Raw genomic sequence first — 16,914 nt, 5'->3', positions numbered from 1 at the left:
AACCCTTCCAACAATTTCTACCACTTGTGCCGACTATGAGATGTACACTCTGGTTTACTCTACACCAAGTCTGGTGTCTGGAGGTACGTTATTCGTTACTTTCTTCTACAGCATTATAGGGGCTGTTTGAAGGATCATAAATTGGACCTTCTTATATTTTTTTGTATACTTACATTAAGACTCATAGTAAAATTTATTAAGATAAATGAGTAACATTGGATGTTTTTTTAAGCCGTACCACGTTGGTGTGCTAGACTTAAACAGTGATACTTGAACAATATTTTATTTTGATTTACGGTATAAACAGGCTCGTATGTAGTGTATTATTACTACTTATTTTGAGTCAATAATGTAACGATTCATAATATTTCCTCTACAATTTAACAATGCTGAATGCAACGGACAAATTAACTGAGGACAAATTATGCCTTGGCACAGATACCATGCAGGGATTTATTCTACTTTGATTAACTTCTCCTACTAGACCGTTGTTTTCCTGTTGTACTATTTCTTCCAATCTAGCCTAGTAAAAAGTATACGTAATAACAAGGCTTATGCATGTTTTTATCTTATAGCCACCACACAGGCAAGTGTACTGACCACATCTGCCCAAGCCACAACACCTCTGTACATCCCAACCACACCACCCCCGTCTCCCTGTGCGGACAGTCAGTTCACCTGCGTGTCAGGGGAGTGTCTGAGTAGTAGCCAGGTGTGCGACGGTACGGCTGACTGTACTGACGGCTCAGACGAAGACAACTGCGGTAAGTATTGTTGTACATACGTCGATGTAGGTTAGACATCCAGGTGATAAGATACGCCCAAAAGTAGTTACTCAAGCAACTGGATATGGTTTTGGAAACGGTTAGACGTTTCATCTGCTATCCAGCAGTTATCGTCCGTGACTCTGAACAGGTCTTGTGGGAGAGGGATTATATGAATTCTAGCTATGAATTGGAATGTTAAGCATTAATCATTAAAAACGTGCTTTTCATCAGCCACTGCCTCCAAAGAAGAAGCCTCCAAGTAAAGTATGTAGAATCATAAGATAGCTGAGTGCATAGATAAACTCTAGCTGTATTAGAATGTTACTTTTTACGGTCTGTACCCTTGCAAGTAGCCTACGGGCATGAATTTGCAAATAGATAAATTAACAAATGCTTGTGTCCCACAGTTGACTGCATCCACGGCCAGTGGGGAAGCTGGAGCGACTGTTCCCTAACTTGCGGCCAGGGCGTGGCCACCAGGAACCGCGGCATTACACAGCCTGCACAGACAGGAGGCGCGGAGTGTTCCGGACCGTTCACTGAGAGCAAGAACTGCTTCACATCTGCCTGCCCAGGTGAGGGAAACGTTTGACTGAATTTTTCGCGTTCTGAACAAACTGCCCAATAAACTGGTGGACGTACCGACTAACACCAGCTCAAAAAAGAACTAGAATACTTTCAAGTACCAGAATTACCAACCTAGGATTCATGTGTTCTATTCGTATTTTTCAAGAACTATCGTAGAGTGGAATATGTTATCACTTAGCACAGCAGGGGCATCTTCTTTGGATAGTTTTAAAGAACACTTGCATATAGATGTGCAAAAGTTAGGTGTAACGGATCGTTCAGTGTAATATAACCAGCTGCTGCCGCGCCGCGTGCCTGCGAAGCTGGTGTTTTACGCCGAAGGGCGGTTGTACCGGCTTTATAGATACAGATACAGAATTCGTTTGTTTTCTGGTTTACGCAAAACCTTGCATTACATGTATTTGCCTGCGGTGTAATTCTTTAGCTTGCACTCAAAAATTTACGGGAAGCATTTCTGAAAACAGATCAAAAGCTTAAAAGGAAAAAAAAATTCTCCAGTACTTTATCATCATCATTGTACATCCGGTTTACACCGGTGACTTACAATACATAGTACGGTTTTTTTTCCATATTTGGTACTAATTGATTGAATATATATCCCTCAACTAAAATGTAACGCAATTGTCGGTTGCTGAAAATGACTTAAGGGATGACTAAATATTTTCAACTGTGACAAACGGGTTTTTGTCTGTTTTTGAATAATTGACAGTTGACGGAGGTTGGTCCCAGTGGACACCATGGAGCGACTGTGATGCGGACTGCGATTTTGGAATCGTCCACAGATACAGGTTATTAAATGTTAATTTCATAGACTTAATCTAAGGACATTGTTCAGTTGTGGTTCATAGTGTCAGATGATTAAGTATTGGATTATATAGTTTCAGTTTATTATGATATGAGATTTTTTCCCAGCTGTCATTTTTAATTTTTTTCCCTTTCAAAGTCTTCCGGTCTCAAAATATTGGGGAACAAAATAAATGATGTGTCCGTCTTTGTAAGATTTCCGGAGCTTGATATGTGCCTTATTTCGAAACATAGAAACTGCACGGATCCACCACCTAAGAACGGAGGTAACATCTGCAATGGTTCTTACCACGAGACGAACCTCTGCATCAATGAGCCATGTGGACCAGGTAAGGGCACAGTGCCTAGAGCAGTCTCTCCAACTTTGCACTATCTTATACACGATTGCTAACAGTTTCGAAAAGCAACCTAAGACTAGAACAGTAAAAAAAAAGTTATTTCTTAAAGATCGTCAAATGCAGTTGTAATTCCAGAGGTGTACGCCTTTCAGATAAACGAGCAAGTGTTAAGTATATTGTTGATAAGGCCATTGTACAGGCTTTGTAATGTATAAACAGTCTGAGGGTATCGGGCAATATCCTAACTGAACTTAACAAATAAATAAATAACATTTGGATGTGGTATTTTATACGAAATTCATTGATCATATTATGCTATTTACCGTAGTGCAATGAAAAAATAACATCTATCAAGACGATACTGTCCTGTCCAGGTTTGCAAATGAAAGTCACCTTCTACCCTTCTTGCAGATTGTCTTGAGAAGGAATCAGTGACAGCTGAAGACTGTCTTGCTGGGTTCGATCCCTGCTCAAGAAGCTGCCAGGGCCTCAGCAACGACGTGACTTGTCAGCTGACGTGCCAAGAAGGTTTGTCAAGATTTTTGCTTGCAGTACATAGTAAAGTAGATTCATCCCTCAAGCTACCGACATCTTGCAAACTGCAGTCGTCCCTCAAAAAGACATCTGGAGCCGCATAGTTCAAGTTTTGAACTTTATTCAGCCTTTCGGCCTAGTTTCGCTATGTACATTTGCTTGCCTTTTGCTTGCAATTTGCAGTTTTCTTCTTACTTTCTAGGGCTAATTCTAGCCGGGCTTCGGGAGTTAATTTTCTGCATCACTCTCAGTTTTCATTTCCATATTCATTAGTAAAAATATTCTGTATTAGTAGAAATATCGAGAACAAAGAAATTAAATTTGCCTCATTTTGTCATTTCTGTCACGGTAAATCACGTTCTTTTTCACTTTCCGTTGCAGGCTGCTACTGTGCCGAGGGAACGTACAGTCAAAATGGTGAATGTGTGGCGGCATCGGAGTGCAAATGTATCTACAACGGACAAGAGTACGAACCTGGCCAAAACATCACCAATGACTGCAACACATGGTAAATATATCTCAATATCTTTTTACTTACATTCAGGAAAAAGCCATGTATACCATAGGCAGGCAACTAATGACTTATACATTATGTTCGAATGCTGAATGCGAACCACAGGGCTCAAAATAGCTCTTTTCTGGAGACATTTGTACCTTCTCGGGGGCTGGTAAAGGTGGCATGTAGAATTTTATTAATCTGAACATATTTACCTGCATTGCCCAACAATCAAACGAAATTTTAGAAACTGACTCAAACTTGAAATCCTTGAAATACCATTTCAATCAATTCCGCATCTCTCGGATGTTAACAAATATCCATAATAGTAGAAAGAAAACGATTTTACACCCCAAAATGGCCTTTGCAGTTTCTGTAGACAGCTTGAATACCTATTATCTTCATGTTTCCTTGAACATGGAAGGATGCCTACTACAGTATGGGCAAATTAAATGGTCAGAATGAGGTATTATGTAATTATAATACCACGTATGTTCTCATTTGGATTTTTTTTCTACCAACAGTGTTTGTGAGAATGGATACATGAGCTGCACTGAAGAAGACTGTGCTGGTAGGCACTAACACCAATAACATATGTATAGGCAACTTTCAGACTGTTAAACATTGCTTTGCCACTGACATTACGTTACTCGAACACTTAAACCTCAACGTATGATATAACACGCCATTTAAACATTTTGTTATTATAGCAAATGTTGGAGTGTTTGAAGGTTAGAAATAATATGGTTATATACAGTAGATATTTTGCCACGCGGCAAACAATAGTCACCTTGTAATGAGTACATCTACATCTTCAGATACGTGTGGCTTGTATGTTTCCATGTTGAGTCAACTTTGGGCATTGATCAAACATTTATCATTAATCCTAAAGCCTGGTCAAATCTATGGTGTTCTATTTGCGACATCGTACTACACATGGTATTATTGCAATTACAGTACAGTAGTAACTATTGAGATATCCCACTTGGCTATTGCCAAGGCGTTTGAAACGTACCAATGAGGATCACAGTTGGTTGTAGACATTGTAAACAGGCAAGTACATTATCTATAGGTACATTTACGCGTTAAAGGGTGATGTGATTGTTTATCCTTAATCGGTGACTGTTCCCCATAGTTGACTGTGGCTGGTCTGTTTGGAGCATCTGGACTCCGTGTGACAAGACATGTGGGGCTGGTATCCAGCAGAGATACAGGTGACTGACCTTTCTTACAAACATGTCACTTTACCTTAATGTTCTTTATAACTGCTGCATGTCTGAGATGTTGAAGGTGCTTGGTTTGTATCTCTGACAGGTCCCAATGTTATGTGATTTGGGAAATGCACTTTACACCAATTTCCTCACTCGACTCAATTTTGCCTTAGTATTAGTACCTAGGTAGCACCGGCAAGGAATGTCCTTCGGATCAAATAACTTATTGAAAAGAGTAGGAGTCCTTACCTGTCCAACTAAATCTGTCCGGATATGCATCAGTAAGATCACACTTGATGTGTGTTACACCGCCATGTAATTTATCAGGAAAACGACTACACGATCAAGAGATCGAGAGAAATTCCTACGTTTCTTCATTGTCCTCAAGGCTAATTAACTGCATTCAGAGACACGTCTGGGCTTTGGATACAACAGATGGAATTCTCATCTTTGAAATATCAACGCTAATTCACCTTTAACCGCGGGGTAACCTATACCCGTTGTTTTTAAAAACTGCGTATTTAGGGATATCAAGTCGACGGACGGTAGATTGAAATGGCAATATCTTGAAAATAGTACACTTCGAAACCACCGTCCGGCCACTTGATGCCCCTACATTACACTATTGTTAAAAGCAACGGGTATGGGTTCCCTGTGGATATAGGTGAACTAGAGTTACATACAGTCATGTGTTCTAAAATTGTTACTGTTTTCACCATTTCCAGGTCTGGAAGTAACCCCCCTGCAAGCAATGGTGGTCTGCCATGTGAAGGCAACACTGTGGACACAAAGGATTGCTTTGTAAACACCTGCCCAGGTAAGCCTTGTTTTAGTATGTAATCAGTAATCATTCCATTGCCCACGTAAGCCCAGTATTGTATTCTATATATTATGAAAAATTTACATAACCGACACCAAGGAAGTTGGGACTTAACCTTATGTAGCCTCGTTCATGTAATAGACCCTACTTTGTTATGTTACAATTCTATGACCTCATATCCGTACACAAAATAAATCACTTATCAACAAGCTTTCGATCAGTCCAAGTTGAAATGACCCAAATCCTAAATCACACATACGGATCGAAAGTGTGACGTCAGCAAAGGGTCAAAGGTGCTTGGCAGTCGGTATCGGCCCCCGTCTCGGTTGAGGGAAGGTTGGCGGTTTCTAATGTAAATGGCCTTATTTCACTCCTCTGAGAAAGTAATCCTGTTCGGAATCAAGTATCTTCACCTTGTCGAAATCTACAGAGTGTCCTAGTGATACGGTCTTAAAATTGCACCATAATGTTGACTACCGTCACAGATGAACTTACATTTAAGTACGGCCCTACATTGTATTAATTGCTAATTTCCGAGTATGTTGTATATATATCTTATTGTACCTGTAGGAACCCCGGCTCACTGGGGCGAGTGGGCGCCATGGTCTGCCTGCACGGCCACTTGTGACGGTGGGGAGAGGATCAGGACCAGGAGCTGTGTGCGGTACGAGGACACCCCGGTCACTTCCAACTGCCCCGGCAACACCACCGAAACCATGTCCTGCAACCTCCAGGACTGCCAGGGTACAGTATCTACCATATTCACATGAAAAAATTCAGAGGATAATACACATACATACCAAAATACCTTCCAATGTAATCTGGATAATAGTCAAAACACCAACAGTTTTCAAACATGGCAAAATGGGATGGGCTTACACCGTTTATTAGTAACCCCTAGTAGACACAAGTAATAGTCCAATAGTCTAAATAGTCTACATGTATCCTCTCTTAGGCCTAAGGTTTACGTGGGCGTTTACAAAGTGATCCCAAGCGTAAAGGAGTGTGTTCTCTTAATGTATGAAGAATCAAGAAAAGACATTCCGTTTTGTGTTCACCCGCAGAGGAATGTCTGGATGATAAGGTGTGGAAGGAATGTGGAAACTGTCCCAGGACATGTCTGGACCTGCAGGAGGGTGTAGCCTGTGAGGAGGACTGCGTTCCCGGCTGCTACTGCCCCGACGGCTCGGTCCTGCAAGATGACGTCTGCGTCTCATATGCAGAATGTCGCTGCACGGTCAACATCAACGGTATAAAACAAACTGTTATTACACATTGTTGTATTTTTACGGCTAGTAGGTATCCTTATGAGTAATGAGGCTGTTGTATAACATGCTCAATGCACCTCCTCGAACACGGGGCGGTGAAATGGCCAAGAATCCGATCGGTTCTACTTCCGGAGTTTCCTAAAACGACACAGATCACATAGAACGCGCACGCTGGGTCACGGGTTGATGCCGTTGCATGGATGTAAACAATTGTCTGTGATGTGGAAAAAGATCTTGCATAATGTTTATATACTAATATGTTTTTTTACATCATTTTGTCAGCTTAACATTTCACCCAAATTCCGATTATCTAATTCCACTTGGTGATAGTCCATTTCATCGCCTTTGTAATGATACCAAAGCCCCCCCCCCCCCAGTTAATTTGAGAATCAACAGGTTTATTGAAAAAAAAACTGCGACGACACTTTGGGCGACCTCGTTTCATGATAGAACGTACGAGGTGCAGCGTCTTCAACTGTGTCAACATTTTCTATGCTATGCTAGACGGCGCAGCTCTAACCAAGATATCCAGGCTAATAACATATATCCAGACTAATAACATCTGACAATGTTGACAGGGGGATTTCGTTGCTTTGTGATGTGTTTCCACAATTAGTTCATTTTTTTACCCTTTAAATGTAGGAATAGGATCATGATAGATATGGTTTCATCGTAATGAATGATGAATTATTATTTTCAATAATTATGGTAGAAAATGATAAACAATTGGGAAAGCAAAAAATTAAGTTTCTAAAACCTTTTTCCACAGGTGAAGTGGAGGAAGTGCAACCAGGTGATACTATAGTCAAGAACGAGTGTGAGAACTGGTGAGTGAACTGTGCTAAAGTTTAACTGAATCTGTTAGTAATGCCATAACTCATGGCCCTTATTACGTACCAGACTAATGTTATCACATGAAATTCTACTTATATCAGTCAGGTCTTAATAGAATAGTTTGCAATAATTCCGATGGTCAAATACACAACACTTATATTGTGCATACATGTTCATGTTGAAAATATCTTCTTCTTGAGCATCTTCTACAAATCAATGCATTATCTTGAAAGAATCCACAGATAATTTCATAATTATTTTTTATACTTGCATTTAATTATCTGGTGGTGAGTTTGACTTTCATGTTACATGTATGTTTGAGTACTAAGTATTGATTATACAGTACATAATGTACGTAACTGTTGTTAACTTTCATTCCCAGCACCTGTGAAAATTCCCAACTTGTCTGTGAGGTAGCCAACTGCTCTGGTAAGATGTTTGGAAAATCAATAATTTTTGTGAACTTGAACATAGTATACTAAGTATATAAGAGAGACATCTAAGGGATTTTAGAAGGAAAACAATAAGCGAAAAAATACAAAAACTGAAGCTCATATTCTATCGATATTTTTTATCGTGTTTATTTAATTTATTTATTTATTTGTTCAGCTGTTTACAAACAGGTATGGCTGCCTAATGGTAACCATGAGATAGAAAATAAATCTTATATATAAAATCACTAGCATTAGCTTAGAAACAATAATAGTTAAAATTTACATCATATATTACGATCTGTACAGACTTAAAATTACATACCGGGTAGCATAAGGTAGTACATGTATTGACATTAAGTAACAGAGAATGGATCTCCAAGAGAGAGCCAAGCTTTGACTTTGAAGGAGGATAATGTGGGAGGTGCTTGCTTATCGTGTTGTAACATGATTTTGCAGTGCACGGGGAGTGGAGTCCATGGACCCCCTGGTCTACCTGCACAGCAACGTGCATCGCTGAGGACGGCAGTGTGCCATACCAAATAAGGTCAACATATAGTAATGTTTTATTAAATAGATACCCAAAGGCTAATTACAAGACAAGTGCATGTAGTATGGATTAATGATGATGATTACAGTGTTGTTAAAAGGTGATAGCTAAGCTTAGATGCTAATATGTTTAAGCGCTAGGACTGATATCTACCTCTATTTGGCTTAACTTCTTTGTTGGTGGTATAGCGGAAGACGAAGTTACCCTCTGTTGCAATAGTGTATGGGATAATCTTAGTTTTAATTGATAGAATAATTATTCTGTCTTTGTCGGTAATGGTGGGTAAGCAAGGTCATATCTGGAACGCTTCTCAACACGAAGGACATCTATTTACTAAAGCATCTTTTACTTTTTAGTTGTTTGAATGTAGTTTGAAAGAATCTCCCCTTTTCAATTTCTGGAAGGTGAGCAGTAACTCTCTTATTGTAAGTCACCATCATATACATTCATTTGATGGCTGGCTTAAATGTACACAGCATTATGGAAATTTTCAATTATTTTCTTTTCAAAATGTGTTTATGTTCAGACATCGTGAGTGCAACAACCCCGAACCGGCTGGATACGGAGAATATTGTGACGGACAGGACAGTCAGATTCAGAACTGTGGAACACTCAGATGTCCAAGTAAGTAAAGACTTATACAGACATCGCATGTGACTTGTAGTGTATGACTTGTAGTGTACCTCAGGGATCTATTATTGGACCTCTTATTTTCATTTTGTTTAAAATTATCTGCCTGTCTGTATGAAATAAAATGTCTACATCTGCAAAACACATTTTGTCGTTGCTGATTGCTCAATGTTCTATTGTCTAACACTGTCCATTGTCCAAGTAAAGGGAATAGCCTACGTTCTTGAAGTTTAGATGCCACATTGACCAGTGGAACAATAGCTTTGTAGGTCAAAAAACGAAGTTTTACCATTTTCCCTTACCCAGTTGATGGAGAGTGGTCTCCGTGGAGCCCGTGGTCCGGTTGTGAAGACCCGTGTACGGACGGTTCTCAGTACCGGTTCCGTACGTGCAACGATCCCGCTCCGGAGTACGACGGCGCCGACTGCGAGGGCAACACCCGCGTACAGACCAAGGAGTGTGACGAACCCTGCACTCCAGGTGGGCCATTTGGAGCTTTTATATCTAATTCCATACATCTGTTCTTTTCTTGACTTTGCGAATGAAAAATGAGGGGCTTTGTCCACGTATTTCGCCAGCCCACTGATGCCCGACAAGGCATGACAGGCACACACGGCCATAGCACCTGCACGGGGTTAATATTACATATTGTGCTCGTGCATAATATCACGAAATTCAGGTGGTCAAACCTTGCTATGTTAAAGAGGTAAAGATGGTGATTGTTTTGAATGAGTGGTGGCGCTAATATGATAAGGTTCTTCGCTTATAATTCTGAACGCCACGACATCTTTGTATTTGTGTCAGCCACAGAGAAATTAGTGAATGCCAAGTGCTAGTTAATTTTCTTGGGTTTTCATCAAACTTAATATCATTTAGTGCTTTGGACTTCTTGTAATGTTGTTAGACTCAGTAAATCTTATTGAGTTGCCATACGAGAGTCCCAAGGTAATCAAGTACTACTCAGGCTGAATCAATTTTACGTGTAGAGAACGGTTAGAATTTTTCTGCACAGCACCAATGATCCTCTAGGGGGGCTCTCCTGTAACGTTCCTCTCACCTGTTCTGTGTGTCCATACAGAGGAGTGTCCCTACACGAGCACATGGGTTTCCGCAGAGGATTGTGGGAACTCCTGTCCACGTACCTGCGCCGAGCTCAGCGCACAGGTAATAACAGCCTCTTAGACAAATCGATCATTATTTGTAAGTTTATATTAAGTCACTTTATCTTTATGATGGTAATCAAGCTCTCATTGTATTGTTTTAGATTTGAATGTATCGTCATAATGTCCTGTCTTTTTCTATGCTTGAGCAAAACGAATAAAGAGCGTTTTCATGTAACGCCATCACCATAATGTTCACCACAAAATGTTGTAGTACCTATTTTCATGTCATTGAAGTATGCGATTTGGGGTATTTGAAGGTTCTTCAGTCCACTCAAATATGGGATATGAAGGTGGTCATAGTTTATCACTGAGTGAATTTCCAGTAGCTGTGGATCTATAGAGGTAGCGGGGACGAGATCTTGTAGGGACGGTCATCTTGTAGAATTTATCTGAGGAGTTAAACACGTCTGTGGGGCTCAGTAGTGTAGTACCCCTGTCACATTTGGACGACGATTCTGCGGCAATAGCCCGAGCCTCGCTTATAATAATAACTTTATTGCACAACAATTGTACAACGTACAAAGTATGGCTTATATGTGACAGGGACGGTTTTCAGACGGTTTTCAGGTGAAAACTACACGCAACCGTCTGTCTATTTTGAATATGGCCGATCTTCCATCGATACACCCGAAGTTCGTGGACACTGTGACAGGAGTATAAGGATTGCACACCTATAGATGATTGAAAACGTCCTATTTCCCAACTTCACTCCGAAGGTTATGTGTGACACCGCTGAGTGTTCCGGCTACTGCCGCTGTGACGGAGACAAGTTCTTCCAGAACGGAGAGTGTGTGGTACCAGAGCAGTGTCTGTGTCTCTATAACGGCGAGTTCTACCAGCCAGGGCAGACGTACTCTGTCAACGACTGCCAGAACTGGTAGGAAGATTAGTCAATAACAAAGTCTAAAGTCTTAATCATGCACATGCCTTATATGATCAATGGATGACTATGTGCACTTAAAAAATTCACAAGTATAAAAATCCTGTAATTAGCGACTTCAATGAATTCTGACACTTCTGCCTTTATCTTGAAAATAAGGCCATGATTATGAAAATACAAGGAAATATTTTGACTAAATATATTTGAATAAAGTTTACGAGTATATGTAAGCTTAACATGAAATCTGAGCTGAGGGAATAGTATAGCCTAAAACATTTTGTCTTTGGAAGTGAATACAGTCTGAGTTGTCCTTACAGTCATTTAGTTTCTCGGTGTCTTCTATACCTTGAAATGTGTTGTAGAATCAAGGAATTAACCAGTTGTAGTAATTGGGTACGTACCCTCTGCTGAAAAGTCCATAACATAATTCTCAATTCTAACAAATTTAAATGTGATTAGAATGTTTAAATACTATAACATGTATTTATATCAACTGCAGCACCTGCATCAATGGAAACATGGACTGCACGGAGTACAACTGCCCAAGTAAGTTTGCTGACACGTTGTGTATTGATAGCCAATATGTAAGAATTCATCAGTACATTATGTTTCCATTAGTATATTACGGATGTGGTAATTATTTTCAACAATAAGGAGGAGTTTGCCATACCCAGAGCTTGAATTATTATAAGAAACTTCATTTGTGGCCTGAGACAGCAAACTATAAAATATGAATATCAAAACAAAAAGAATGTCGGGAAGTCGTAATTTGCTTGGATGTGAACAGAGGAGTGAAGTGGAGCTAGAATAGGAAAGATTTCGGGAAAATCTCAACCAATCGCCGACCGTGTTTCGGAACTGGTTGAGAGAAATGTCATGGGAAGGTATGGATAACTATGTATGGCTTCACCATTGTACTTAAGCAAAGCAATTTTTGACCACTATTTTTTGCGTTCTATTTGACTAGTTGACGGGAACTGGTCGCCATGGTCCGAATGGAGCGAGTGTTCCGAGCCGTGCGACGGAGGCATCCGCAGAAAGTAAGTTCTGCTTCATCGTTTTTGTATCATCTAGAGTTTAAACGTCTTTCAACGTTGTTCCCGGGAGAGACATCGTGCGAGTAGCTCACTGCTGTTTGTAACACAAGATCAATGCTCGAGATGAATGGAATATGGAGATATTATATCAACTGTCAAATTTTAAATCTTTCCACCGAGATTTTTAAAAATTTATCTACATCTCCTTGTTTTAAGACCAGCATTTACATGTTTTAGCCGCCCTGCATTTTTTTTTCAATTTTGCCATTTTGTGTCACATTAACTTAAACGTGTTCCATTCTTCAGTGAATTTACGCAAGATTTTAGACCTAATAACACATATTTACCTTTGCCAGAATGGCTAAGGTTATGTTTTGGGCTTGTGAGTCTGTCTGTGTGTGTGTCTGTGTGTCTGTTAACAGCATAACTCAAGAAGTCTTGGATGGATCCCGATAATATTTGGTAGGTGGGTAGGGGTCGGGAAAACGAAGGTCAAGTTTGATAATGGGCACCCTAGCGGCTTGCTAAGGTACTGCAGCAGAACCTCAATTTTTGATATCTCGTGTTCTGGACATGCTGTGATCATGATTTTTGAGTGGTAGATAGCCCTCGAGGCAGAGAGTAAGTGCTGTGAATTTGGGCCCCCTAGCGGCTTTTTTGGAACTGCAGGCGCTGGTTTCCTTTCAAACTTTGGATGAGAATAACTCTACAACGTGTTGACGGATCGTCATGATTTTTGGTATGTAGATAGAATGAGTGATGACTTACATAATGGTATACTAATTATGCAAATCAGCAGCTAATTTGCATAATTAATGAGGAAAAATTATAAATCCACTACATTCCATGATAGGACTTTCAAACTTGTCACATATGTAGCTGGGAAGGAGAGAAATGTCGACAGATATCAATTATGCAAATGATGACCTCATTTGCATAATTAATGAGAAAATATGAACATGTTGACGGATCATGATGTTTTTCGGCATGTAGATAGCCTAAATGAAGACTTATATAATGTGATACTTATTATGCAAGTTAACAGCTAATTTGCATAATTGATTAGGAAAAGTTCATAAATCCACTGCATTCCATTATAGTACTTTCATCAAAGTTGTCACATATGTAACTGAGAAAGAGGGAAGAGAGTAAGAGGTGTATTTAAAGACTTTGAAAGAGAATAAGTCAAGAATGGATCAAAGGATCATCATGATTTTTGGTATGCTGATAGCTTAAGTAATGCTTGATACAATTTGATATCAATTAATTGTAAATTGGGATCTAATTTGCATAATAAATGCCGAAATTTTATAAACCAACTCCAAGCATTTAATTATAAAGAAAATGAAATGAGTAACGCATTTGTCTACAGACATCATTCTACATAACAAACCTGGTTTATTTGGCAAAGGTATGTGTTCGTGGAACTCTAGTTTGTTTATCCTATTGTCTAGGTACCGCAACTGTAACAGCCCTGCTCCACACAATGGAGGGAAGCTTTGTGAAGGCCCCGAGATCGCGACCGCTATCTGCAATACACAGTGCTGTGACGGTACGTACCACCTACTGCGTGAATATCAGAACTGAAAAATGTCGTGTTATTGGTGCACTTACTTTTTTCGATTCACTTTTTACCATTTACCACTTTCATATTTTACCATTTTCACTTTTACCATTTATCAAATGAATATACATGCACTGTTGTGCATTTGTTATCTAGCCGTTTTCGATTCTTGTTAGGTTTCCCTCCCCCTCAAAAGAGTAAGGAAAGCACAGATATGATCGTTTGAAATGGCGACAACTGTATTAGAGATGGACAAGCAACCGACGCATCGTTCCCACTATTGGTCAAATTTCCCGGGACCATTGGTCAAATTTTACGCAAAATGTTTTCCCCGAGTATGCAGTCTTACTATTTTATTTTGTAGAGGATTTCAAGTCTCTATTGTGTTATTATGCAATTATAACAAGACTGCCAAGCACCCTTGACCCTTTGCTGGCGTCACACTTCCAGTCTAGATATGTGACTTAGATTTTGGGTAATTTCAACTTGATAACGATCAGAGGACTGATCAAAATCATGTTTGTAAGTGCTTTATTTTGTATACGGATATATGATCTTAAATTGCAACATTATGTTGACTACAGTCACAGATGAACTTACATTCACATTATGCAATTATGAATACATTTCAGCTCCTGGGCCCAATTGGAGTGAGTGGTCCCAGTGGACCATTTGCACATCGTCCTGCGAGTCCGGCGTACAGAATCGCTTCCGCTGCTGCAACGAGAGCATGCCGTTCGCCAACTGTACCGGGGAGAGCACTGAGGAGAGGCTCTGTAATACCGGGGCGTGTGTCTGTGAGTAAACTGGTTTTGCTACTGCAATTAATGGTATTGTATTTTCTCAATTAAAATACGCATCGGGATTCGAGGCTGGATACCGACGAATCTGTGGAATTGAACGGGGACATGGGAAAACTCAAAACCTTCCACTGATGTCGAACGCATTTGATCATTTCATTAGTCAAGCGAATTCTCTCTTTTCATAATCAAACTCGCTGTCTACTTTTGGTTGGATTGATAAGAAATAATGAACATCACTAAAACTGGTGCTCCAGTGTGTTAGCATCAATGAAGAGTAGTGCCCTTGTAGAGATTCGTGGAAGAATACCATTTCGCTCTTCATTCAAGTTATATTGATTACATTTTTTTCAATTTTCTCGTCGCTCCAGATGATGGAAACTGGGGACCGTGGGGTCCTTGGTCCGATTGCTCAGTAACATGCGGCACGTCCCTTATTGCTCGGTACCGAGGATGCAACAACCCCCCTCCCTCTAACGGGGGCAGCTACTGTGTGGGCCTGTCCAGCCATGTCCAGACCTGCGGCATCCCTAGCTGTGAAACAGGTCAGATATGTTCATTTTGTTATAATGTAACCAGGTGTGATTCATTGTTAAATAGCATGGATGGATAGATATTAAATAGTCCAGTGGTTCGCGACCCTGCTTCTGGAACTAGAAGCTGTGACTTAAGTTTCAGCTGTTTCGCATACCCGAAATGCATGCCATCATAAACGGTTGCAATCTATAGGACGGTATGGTACGTTATGTCGTGGTCTATTGTTTAATGTTATAAAAAACACAACTGTACATTACCTTTTTTGTCACCAACCAGGCTAGTGGGTGGATAGCTAGTTGAATGGAGGTCTCATTTCTAGAAGAGCCACACTGCGAAATGGCACCTCGCTTCAGACACTTGTAACAGTCGTATTCTGACCACCCAATCTTTTCACTCACCAGATCTTTGATAATGTTTCCTCCCCAGATACCGTGTGTGCAAACATCAGCATGTCTTACTATGACGAGTGCGGCCCTACCGGCCGCCCCAAGACCTGCCAGGACCTTTACACGTACTTCTGGACATGCGAGGCCGGCTGTTACTGCCCGGAAGGATATGTAGGAATTGTTTTTAGAAACGAAACAGTTAATAAAATTTTCATCAATCAGTGACTATCTTTTAAAGGTAAACATACGTTAATCCATATTTTCGACGGCTATCAGTCCATCTTGTTCACGGAGTGACTCGCAACTCTCGCGAGAACTAGGTCACTCCGTGAGCAAAGTGGACTGAATAGCCATCGAATATTTGGAGGTACGTGTGTTTATCTTTAAAAAAAGTAGTCAGTGATTGATGAAAATTCTATTAGCCTGTGTACATACGTGACTTATGAATCTCTTCAATGAAAGAAACGACATAGTATGATAAACTATAAAAACATACATGGTGGAGAAGGGTGGAAGCCTACATTACTTAAAGTAGTCCCTCTTCCCCTATACTAATTATGGTCATTGCTTTATGTCTAAATTAATTAAAGCTTACATTTGAGGAGTAAATGAAATGGTACAACTAATACGTATAGATTAATATGCAATGAAAATAGTCAACATAATTCAGAAAGAAAAATTAAGACAGTTACCTACATTTAAGGCTTTATGAATAAGAATATTATGGCTTATGAGATTGCTTTTTAACACACATTTAACATAAGAAAGGTAGAGGTTGCTTAATTTATATTTGCTTGAAGATTCGCTCATGTTGTGACACAATTTAGTGTTTATTTCTTATCAAGACTTGCGTATCTATTGTTTTATAGAATTAAAGAAGAAACAATTTAACTGAAAGCATATGAAGGCACAGTAGATCAAAATATTGAAAGTAATTGAGTAATCGGAACTGCATGATAGTACTTGAACTTAAAAACTTCATCAAAACACGTTTGTAATATCGCAAAATGAACTTAAATGTGTATGTCATAACAAGTTATTCCTCATTTATGTCAACATAATTTTGTAGGTACTAAACGAGGACAGGACTGCGTGTATTGAACCGTCCGAGTGTTACTGTGTGGACGAGGAAACCGGTTTGAACTGGCCACCTGGATACGTCCTACAGAGAGGATGTAACCAATGGTAGGATATAAACAAGATGTCACAATAATTTCATTATGATTGTATGAGGCTAAACAAGTAAAGAGCACAGCAAAAGCTGGCAAGTAAAACG

General features: G+C 39.8%; 1 protein-coding gene across 1 annotated transcript in view; it reads left to right on the top strand.

The window, feature by feature from the left end:
• The window catches only part of LOC118403419 (SCO-spondin-like), a 22,444-nt gene extending 5,617 nt beyond the window's left edge, over window positions 1-16,827 (top strand). Inside the window, exons 11-36 of the mRNA XM_035802131.1 lie at window positions 6-83; window positions 576-764; window positions 1,175-1,342; window positions 2,065-2,143; window positions 2,394-2,488; window positions 2,909-3,025; window positions 3,413-3,539; window positions 4,052-4,098; window positions 4,663-4,741; window positions 5,464-5,555; window positions 6,129-6,302; window positions 6,623-6,808; window positions 7,596-7,653; window positions 8,043-8,089; window positions 8,551-8,638; window positions 9,168-9,265; window positions 9,578-9,751; window positions 10,350-10,435; window positions 11,151-11,311; window positions 11,814-11,860; window positions 12,282-12,354; window positions 13,806-13,903; window positions 14,548-14,712; window positions 15,087-15,260; window positions 15,679-15,809; window positions 16,708-16,827. Of these exons, the coding sequence (XP_035658024.1) occupies window positions 6-83; window positions 576-764; window positions 1,175-1,342; window positions 2,065-2,143; window positions 2,394-2,488; window positions 2,909-3,025; window positions 3,413-3,539; window positions 4,052-4,098; window positions 4,663-4,741; window positions 5,464-5,555; window positions 6,129-6,302; window positions 6,623-6,808; window positions 7,596-7,653; window positions 8,043-8,089; window positions 8,551-8,638; window positions 9,168-9,265; window positions 9,578-9,751; window positions 10,350-10,435; window positions 11,151-11,311; window positions 11,814-11,860; window positions 12,282-12,354; window positions 13,806-13,903; window positions 14,548-14,712; window positions 15,087-15,260; window positions 15,679-15,809; window positions 16,708-16,827 (2,951 nt within the window). The remainder of the gene's footprint in view (window positions 1-5; window positions 84-575; window positions 765-1,174; window positions 1,343-2,064; window positions 2,144-2,393; window positions 2,489-2,908; window positions 3,026-3,412; window positions 3,540-4,051; window positions 4,099-4,662; window positions 4,742-5,463; window positions 5,556-6,128; window positions 6,303-6,622; window positions 6,809-7,595; window positions 7,654-8,042; window positions 8,090-8,550; window positions 8,639-9,167; window positions 9,266-9,577; window positions 9,752-10,349; window positions 10,436-11,150; window positions 11,312-11,813; window positions 11,861-12,281; window positions 12,355-13,805; window positions 13,904-14,547; window positions 14,713-15,086; window positions 15,261-15,678; window positions 15,810-16,707) is intronic.
• The last annotated feature ends 87 nt before the right edge of the window (window positions 16,828-16,914 follow it).

Source organism: Branchiostoma floridae, chromosome 16 (assembly GCF_000003815.2).
Source record: "Branchiostoma floridae strain S238N-H82 chromosome 16, Bfl_VNyyK, whole genome shotgun sequence".
Lineage (NCBI taxonomy): Eukaryota > Metazoa > Chordata > Leptocardii > Amphioxiformes > Branchiostomatidae > Branchiostoma > Branchiostoma floridae.
The sequence above is the reverse complement of the archived record's forward strand: the minus strand, read 5'-3'. Positions and strand labels throughout refer to the sequence as shown.